General features: G+C 31.4%; 2 protein-coding genes across 2 annotated transcripts in view; both read left to right on the top strand.

Moving 5' to 3' along the window:
- The first annotated feature begins 2,065 nt into the window (after nucleotides 1-2,065).
- On the top strand, nucleotides 2,066-3,833 carry LOC123008912 (potassium channel AKT1-like). The gene has a single exon (XM_044404971.1). It carries the CDS (start codon nucleotides 2,066-2,068, stop codon nucleotides 3,824-3,826), a length of 1,761 nt encoding a protein of 586 aa, XP_044260906.1. The 3' UTR covers nucleotides 3,827-3,833.
- Nucleotides 3,834-6,641: 2,808 nt separating this feature from the next.
- LOC123008756 (guanine nucleotide-binding protein subunit beta-1) overlaps nucleotides 6,642-9,570 on the top strand; it is a 15,861-nt gene continuing 12,932 nt past the window's right edge. Inside the window, exons 1-2 of the mRNA XM_044404753.1 lie at nucleotides 6,642-6,935; nucleotides 7,779-7,868. Of these exons, the coding sequence (XP_044260688.1) occupies nucleotides 7,812-7,868 (57 nt within the window). The 5' untranslated portion in view covers nucleotides 6,642-6,935; nucleotides 7,779-7,811. The remainder of the gene's footprint in view (nucleotides 6,936-7,778; nucleotides 7,869-9,570) is intronic.

The raw sequence follows: 9,570 nt of genomic DNA, 5'->3' as shown, positions 1-9,570 counted from the left end.
CCTCTATAAAGTTTGGGTAAAAAGTAAGAAAGGAAAAACGCAGAGTAAAAAACAAAAAAGTTTGGTTATTTGCAAAGTTTCAGGTTAAAAAAAAAAATTAAAAATAACTGACCTGACCTGACTCAAAAATTGGAATAATAATCCTCTATAAATTTTGGGTAAAAAGAGAGAAAGGAAAAACGCAGAGTAAAAAACAAAAAGGTTTGGTTATTTGCAGTTTGAGGTTAAAAAAAAATAAAAAAATAACTGACCTGACTCAAAAATTGGAATAATAATCCTCTATTTGGGTACAAAGTGAGAAAGGAAAAACGCAGAGTAAAAAACAAAAAAGTTTGGTTATTTGCAAAGTTTCAGGTTAAAAAAAAATTAAAAATAACTGACCTGACCTGACTCAAAAATTGGAATAATAATACCTATACAGGATGATTTTTGTGAGACCTACGTTATTAGAGACGTTTTTAAAGGGTTGTTAACTTATAAAAAAGAGAACAACTATTTTTTTACAATTCCACAAAAATTCTACCAAAATTTTAATAAGTAATTCCCTAATTCCAATAATCCGTGGTTTTCAGATTAATTTCTAATTAATTTCTGTAATTTTAACTTAATTTTCATAATTCCATAATAATTTTTGTAATTCTAAATTAATTCTTATAATTCTGACAAATTCAACGTAGTTTTAAAAGAAATTATTTTCGATAATTTCAAAAAAAATCTGTAATTGCAGAAAAATTTTATTAATAATAATTTCAGTAATTCCAAACAATCCAAAGTTAATTTTAATGTAATACCAAATAATTCCATCCAATTTTGAACTTTTCAACATCCAATGTAGCTACGGTTTAATTTTGTACAAGAATTTGGAATTTTGAACATCAAAATTATCATTTCAAAAAATGTGAATATAAGCCACGCTTTATTGTCATTATGATTCACGTTTGAAACTAGATTTTCAAATATTAGTTAAAATTTGTTTATAGCGTCGATTTTCTGATACAATAATGACAGAACATAGTACGTTTTTTTTTATACTTTTAAACTATTATGATTTGTTGTCATTTTTTCTATAGCTGTCAGAAAAAAAATTACAAAGTTACAAGAAAAAAAATAAAGCCAGTTTTACATTTTTATGTCAATCGAATGACAAATTGTCCAAAATTCCGTGACCGGAACTGTACGCAACCAAAATCGACCATTCTTAATTCAACTAAATTATTTTCAAAATGAAAACAAAAATTGTCGCCAAATTGAAAAGTTTAAATGAAAACCCACTTTTTAAACTGAGTTAAACGTACAGTCGCGTACAAAAAAATTTGATCGTCAAAAAAAATATTTTTTTATGTAAAAAATTTTGCAATTTTCCCTTTTGTGATTGATTTTTTTGTCTCAAAAAATCAAAAATATTTTAAATGCCAATTGACTTTTTATTATCGCTGAAATTATGGCCCAAATTTCAAATTATACAAAAATAAGTTTAGCAAAAAATGACATTGACGACCAAAATCTTTTACACGCGACTGTACGTATCCAAATTGTTGGTACTTATCTGTCATATGTCAATTTTTTTATAAAAATTTTTATTTGCGAAAATCCATTCAAAGTCTCACAGTTCTAGAACCCTTTGATAAGTATTGTCAATTAAGAATTTATCAAATTTTGAAAAACATGACATATGACAGTTCAGGTTGGGAAGTTAAAATGTCATATTTTCCAACTTTAAAACGTAATTTGATTATTGTTTTATAATCGTGAATAAATATTTTTTTCTTTTGATAACCGAAGGCTCAAAGAATTCTCTAAGGTAGTTCAAAATTGTCAACTGTCAAATTTCATAGCTAACATGAAAAAATATGATTTTTAGGAATTGTTGATGCAAAAACTGTTATACACCTCAGTTTCTTACTCTATTCTTTTAATAGCAATCGAAAAATCATCGATTTTTATAGAAATCATAGTTTAAATCGCAAACGGTGGCAGTTTTCCCGCCAAAATCTAGTTAATCAGTAACTGCAGTAATGTTTTTGACTTGCGAATTTTCGTTTAGAAAAAAGTGTCAAGTGTCACAATGTCAGAAAAAAGGTTCCGATTGACCCACAAGTGCAACTTGAGACAGGAAGATTGGAAGTACATTGTGGACATTTCGCCTCACGCTGCATGGTACCAAAAATGTTGGTTCAAGTTCCGCGAGTTTTGCACAGTATACAAAAACGTCGAAAGTAGTACCAGATTTCGAAGTAATCGATCACTCCTCAAAGAAAAATTACGCCATTTGAAAGAAAAAAAATACAGTTTCATAATCCACCCATTCAGTCGCTTTGTCAAGTGTCAAAAACTGATTATGCTAGTGGTGTGGTTCATCTTATTTCTGTTTGACCCATTTTTGGGGACTTTCTACGTTGAGAAGTACGTGACCGAGGAGAAGGACACCTCATTTGTGTTTTATTGCTTTTGGTGGATTGTAAACTTGCTAGTGGCCGCGGATTCCCTCGTAAGATTCTTCACGGGATATATGTTCTACAAGACAGAAGAAGTGGTCTTGGAGTTTCGCAAAATCTTCAAAAATTACATCAAGACTTATTTTTTCATCGATTCAATCCCTTTGATAACGTCATTAATTCTTGAAACGATTCTGAATAAATTACCAATAAAAACCCAGGTTTTAATAATACAAATCAAGATGATTCGTCTTCTTCGACTACCCTCTCTCATCTACAATTTAAGAATCTTCTTGAAAATGTTCAATTTGAAAGACACTGTTTGCACTTTTGTCTACATTGGGATCATTGCAATTTTTTTGTTACATTGGTGGACCTGTTTGGTGGCCTTAATCCCGATCACACGCCGATTGTACCACCTCCCGGCCACTTCTTGGGTCCAAACATACAAAGACAACCTAAAATTCCTCAATTTCTTGGATTGGAATATCAAAACTAAGAGTTATGTCAACGAGTACATTACACACATGCAAATGGTCTTGTGTCATTTCTATGGTGCTGGTAAGGGCGATTATACCATAAATGACGCTTTTGAACACATCATCTTCTCCCTGATCCTCATCTCAGGCCTGATTTTCAATATTATGATTCTGGCAAATATATTACAAACTTTTGGTACTGTCAACATATCCGAGGCCAAATTCGAAGAATTCGACTACCAAACGCAGGAATACATGATCAAGAGTCGGTTTTCGCACAAGTTGAAACGAAGAGTTAACAAGTATTTAGATTACAAGTACGCAAAGACATTCTTCCATGAAGACAAGATTTTGAACACGCTATCCGAGCACCTTCGGATGGAAGTTCTTCTTTACAGTTGCAAAAATCTGATCGAAAACGTGCAGATTTTCAGAGGGTTGTCGCGGTCAGCTGTTGGGTGCATTTTGGCCCTTTTGAAGCAGGAAATTTACTTGTCGAAAGACACAGTCATGTCGACGGATAAAGACAAGGGGAAGTTGTTTTTTGTTCTATATGGAACGTGTCTGGTGCAGATGTTAGGAGGGCAAGAGTTTGGGCACATTGAAGATGGGCACCAAGTCGGGGAATTAACTTTTTTTGAGAACCAAACGCATGTTAGAGTGATTTATAAGGTGGTAGCAGCGGAGACGTCCGAAATTTATAGTTTGGAAGAGAAGGATTTGCGTTATTGCTGTGTGAGGTATCCAGAAATAGAACAAAAGCTACTATCGATGTTTGACCAAGACCAGATTAGATTATACCAACAAATTAGTCTCGTCGAACCGGCTTATTCGGATGTGGATGTTGGGGATATTTTGACTGAATTGAGAGAGGGGAGGATTATCTCACGGGGCAGAAAACGGAACGAATAAGACCCACCTTCCCCTACCAACCAGAAACGAATTTCAATTTTAGCGTGTTTTGTGGAATAAAGACGCATGATGTTTGTTTATTTGATTGTAATTGTTGTAAAATTTGTGTTTTATTTTTTCTAACTTACTTCTAACTTACTCTCTCGCGCAGTAGCAAAAAGGCCTAAAAAAGCTTTAATTTTACGTTTAAAAAAAAACGTTGGATGTCAATCATTCAATTTGACACTTCTGACAGTTGTTGACATTTTGCGTCAATGTGTTTCATACTCTTCAAATTTACTAAAATTTGTAGCAAAGATAATTTTTTGGTACTGAATCTATTGGTTTAGAATTTTTTTCCCCAAACGCAACCTTAATTCTTAGGGGTTTGTTTTTCAATCACAAAAGCATCAAAAGAATGATTTAACATTTCTCTTTTAGTTGCCCAAACACGATATCAAGATCTTTAAAATTAATTAAGTTATCGATTTTCAAGGGCAAGATGCACATGCAAAAAATTTCGAAAAATTCTAAATATTAAAGCAAGAATTATTTTAAATTTCTTTTGAAATTCTCAACAATACTTAAACTGGAATATTTAAGAAATTAAAATTTACGTTTTTTTACCCCATTTTTCCTACCTGAATCACTGGCAAATTTACTTAAGGTTAAAGGTTCATAACGATTTTCTTCCTTATTATTGACTATTTTCACAAACGTAACCTTCAAAATTTATAGGTTTAAATAGTGTCGTATATTTTAAAATCACCCTGTATAAATAAAAATTACTTATAGCATGTTTTTACAGAAATTATCAATTGATTTTTGAGAAGAGAAATAAAGTAGTAATTTGGGGTCCCCAGTTTTTGTTATAAAACTCTACATGAAAATGTAAAATGAGTTTATTTTTTATACGCGTCCATAATTTTATACTTAAAAAATACCAGGTGAATAAGAACTATGGAACCAAACGTTTTTTGCTTAAAATATTTAAAGCAAGAATTTTTTTAATTTAAATTTTCTCCATACAGGGTGATTTTGAAATTCTCAACAATACTTAAACTGGAATATTTAAAAAATTAAAATTTACGTTTTTTCATCCCCATTTTTCCTACCTGTTCGAAGTTTTTATTCACTTAAGGTTAAAGGTTCATAACACTTTTCTCCCTTATTATTTTCACAAATGTAACCCTCAAGATTTATAGGTTTAAATAGTGTCGTATATTTTAAAATCACCCTGTATAAATAAAAATTACTTATAGTATTTTTTACAAAAATTATTATCAATTGATTTTTGAAAAAAGAAATAAAGAAGTGATTTGGGGCCCCCCAGTTTTTGTTTTAAAACTCTACATGAAAATGTAAAATGAGTTTATTTTTTACACGCGTCTATAATTTTATACTTAAAAAATACCAGGTGAATAAGAACTATGGAACCAAACGTTTTTTACTTAAAATATTTATTTTTTGAAAAAACTAATTGATGAATGATAAAATACTACAAAGTGGTTATAAATGATTTTCATCTAGCCAGGATTTTTTTTGCATGTAACTTTATTTGTGCCGCTCTACTTTTTTTGAAAGCTCTAGTTCTGTCATTAGTGTCACTTATTAATTAATAATACATTGTTGTTAATTAAACGTTTATTGTTTTAACTAATTTCCAATAATAATTGATAATAATGTATACTTTGGAAGAAAACAAGTTTATAATTGAAGTCTATTTTTGAAGTGGAGGCTTAGTAAACGGCGATTTTTTTAATTTTGAGTTGGAACAAGTAGGTACCCATATTTTCGTAAAGCGGCATTTTTTATTTTACATGGAAAATTCACAGTTGGCTAGATGAAAATCATTTATAACCACTTTGTATAAAAATGTGACGTTCTATCAAGAATAAAATTTTTCAAAATTTCCTTTTGTTTTTGAGTTACAAATTTTTTTTTTTAATGGCAGTTCACTATAAAACCATTTTTCTCAGGAAGGTTGTAATCTGAAAAAAACATCATAACTTTTTGATAGCTTTAGCAGCAATATACAGGCTGCGCCACAACTCGCGCCCCAGAGAAAAATGCCATATAAGGTAAGATACCTGGAAGATGGAAAATAAAAATTTTGAATTTATGAGAGTTTATATTTTGCACTTTGACTCTATTTATTTCTGTAGGAAAAATAATTTTTCAAGTGTTTTTGCTATAGGCTATTATAAGAGGAAACAATGAAGCTGTATTCTAAATTCTAACTCTGTTTAATGTTATTTGTAGCTTTTATTGGTAAAATTTTTGTACTTTTACTAAATAATTATAAAAAAACATATACAAGATCATCAGAATCATTAAATAGACATAAAATAATGTCAAATGTCAAAATTTTTTGACAGATAGAATTTTTTAAAAATTTTTTCCATGTTTCTGGTATCTTATCTTACTTGAAATTTTTCTCTGGGGGAGTTCTGGCGCACCTGTATATAAATTTGAAATTTTTTGTCCGTGCCGTTTAAAAATAAATTAAAAAAAACTTCTATTTTTGGCCATTTTATTTTTTTATAAAAAAACTGTACAGGAGAATTTTTTGATTTATTTTTGGCGTATTGTAGATTACCTACTTCCGTTACTGTATTTTTTTCATGCAATTGAAATAATGCGTTTTCTCATAAGAAAATAAAAACTATTAAAGTTTGCAATCCATTACACAAAAATACACAAAATGAGATAAAAACTCTGTTACTGTGTGTGTGAGGTACTTTTTTAATTCAGGAACAACAATTTAGCTTGTCGCCAAACCCGATCTTCCTCAACCGGTAGATGTCGCTGTCGTCGCAGAAATGGCAGTTCTGACGTCACGAATCGGGGACTGGAATCGTTACCGCAAGGGCACCGGCGATTCTCGCACCGCACCCAAGTAGGAAAACGAGAGGAAAAATCGCGTAATAAAAACATTGTAGGTGTGAAAACGGTGCGCGAAAGTGTCGTTAATCGTATGTACGGTGAATAAAATAATCTCACATGTTCATAATTAGTGGACGAGTGAATTTGTATGGGTGTAAGCGGATGTATTCGTGATTTTGTGAGAAGCACCATAGGATAGTATAGTCGATAGTGGGGATTGGGATAGACAAAGCCGATTGGAAAAGTAAGTCGCCCCCGACACACAGCCCCCTTAAAGTGTGCCTGGAAACGCCAAGACAAATGAACGTTCGAGCAGGTGCAGCGACTGTCATGGCGGCTGTCAATTTATTTTTATTCTCGTGCTGAAAAAAACCCCAAAAAGGGAGAAATTTCGCCAATGTGGCGGACACCAAGCCGCACAGCCGCCCCCGACAACCCCCCGACCCGACCCGCGACCTAGACTAATGTTTATAAATTGGTTTAAGGGCGTAGGTGTGTCCAAAAAACAAAATTCTAATTTTAAACAATGGCGGGAAATTTGATTTTTAACACTAAATGGACGCAAATAGTGTGACGTTGACGCGATTTTAATTTATTTATGACGCGAGTGATAAAAATCAGGATGGTCCCCACTTCCGGTGATGTACAGAGTGGTTATAAATGATTTTCATCTAGCCAGATTTGGAATTTTTTGCATGTAACTTTATTTGTGCCGCTCTACTTTTTTGAAAGCTCTAGTTCTGTCATTAGTGTCACTTATTAATTAAACTTTTATTATTTCAACTAATTTCCAATAATAATTGATAATAATGTATACTTTGGAAGAAAACAAGTTTATATTTTTTAATTTTGAGTTAAAACAAGTACGTACCCCTTTTTTCGTAAAGCGGCTAGATGAAAATCATTTATAACCACTTTGTGCTTCCGACAGGGTTTCAGGTTATGGCAAATCCAAATTTGGCCAAATTACAGGAATCTTCTCTCTTAAAATTGGCTAGTGTTGGGTATTTCCCCTTCACTTGAAAATTGTGTTGGCACACCTGGCCCCATTTTGTCGCTTTTGGTAATAATTGGTGTTGTTTTTCAGGCGTTCGTTGTGCCATAGAGAGTGTTGGGCAGTATGAACGAATTGGATTCCTTGAGACAAGAAGCTGAGACACTCAAAAATGCCATCAGAGTAAGTGTCGCTAGGGCATTAAAAAGTGCAATCTTTGTTTCTCATTGCATTTTGCGTGCAAAATACGCACGCAACTAGTCACGCAGGAGGCATTCACGCACGTGCGGTGTCTGTCAGACGGCCGGCTCAATTGCCATGTTGTATTGATCCGTTACCCCGCCCTCTCTACTTTACCCTTCGGATGCGATGTTGCCGTATCGAGTTAAATGAGGAAGGAGTCGCGACGTTTTGCCAACCGGAAAAAATCAAATTTCACCAAATGCTATATGATTGATTTTATGGTTTACTTGTTGCATTGCGAGTGGAATTTTAATTGGAAATTTGTTTATTAGGCGCTTGAAAGGGCTACGAATGTCTAAAAATAGAACCACTTTCACCTTTTTACCATTTGAATTTGGACTTTGAGTAATTATTTATTGGAAAAATAAAAATTGTTTCATTTAGTTGACGAAGTCAATAGTTCCAAAATTGGCTCTGTTGCCATTTATATTGAGTCCTTGGAATGCAATAGTGTTTTTGTTTGTGTTGCATAAACATTTACGTATATTTTATAATTAATTATTTTAGAAACTTCTAATTGTTTTGTCAGCTTACGAATTACTTAAGAATTTTCTGTTAATTGTCAGAATTTTTTTTCTTTTAAATGTGGGACAAATTGTATAATAAGAAATGATAAAAGATGTCATATTGTGACAGTTTCGGAATGTTTTCATTTATTTTACTTTTTTATTCTTTCCTGTCGGTTACTAGAAGTTTATTTTAACCTCTACAAATTGTTATTTTTTTTAACGAAACGTCGGTTTTGATTTTTTTTTTCGTATAAAAGTTCTCGTATTTAAAAAAAATCGTTGATTTACATCACTGTCAGTTTTAAAGCAATATTGATAATAATCAGTCACGTCACAAAATGAGTAATGATTTTCTCTTTTTTTAGTCAGGAATTTCCCAGTTTTTGCAATGAACAATAATAAAATAACTCAACTAATAAATAGCGTTGATGAATAAGAAATAAGTAAAATTCTAATATATAAAGTTTGACAGGTGGTACTATTAAAATTTTCACAAAAATAATTTCTGTTCTAGAGCTTTAATCAAAAGTCAAAATTTTGGAGAGTTTTGTATATTTTTGGTCATAGAAATTTCGTTAATCATGTTTTTTTCCAAAATTAAATTTTACTTACTGACTTTTCTAAAGTTTTTTTTAGAAAAAACTATGGAACCAAAGCTTTTTTGTTTACATTGTTTAGTTTTTGAAAAAACTTAATTGATGAATTAGAAAGTACGATGAATAAATAAATAGCGTTAATGAATAACAAATAAGGAAAATTTTCTAAAATGTAAAGTTTGACCGGTGGTACTGTTAAAATCCCCACACTAGAGCTTTAATCAAAAGTCAAAATTTTGGTGAGTTTTGTTTATTTTTGGTCATAGAAATTTCGTTAATCGTGTTCTTTTTTCAAAATTAAATTTTACTCACTAACTTTTATAATAAAAATTTTAGAAGAAAGTATGGAATCATAGGTTTTTTTGTCTAAACTGTTTATTTTGATGAATAAATAAATAGCGTTGATGAATAATAACAAATAAGGAAAAATTTCTAAAACATAAAGTTTGACAGGTGGTACTATTAAAATCCTCACAAAAATAATTTCTGTTCTCGAGCTTTAATCAAAAGTCAAAATTTTGGCGAGTTTTGTTTATT

The sequence above is a fragment of the Tribolium madens genome, unplaced genomic scaffold, assembly GCF_015345945.1.
Source record: "Tribolium madens isolate multiple individuals breed KSU strain unplaced genomic scaffold, Tmad_KSU_1.1 Scaffold_71;HRSCAF=194;Tcas5.2_LG6, whole genome shotgun sequence".
NCBI lineage: Eukaryota > Metazoa > Arthropoda > Insecta > Coleoptera > Tenebrionidae > Tribolium > Tribolium madens.
The sequence above is the reverse complement of the archived record's forward strand: the minus strand, read 5'-3'. Positions and strand labels throughout refer to the sequence as shown.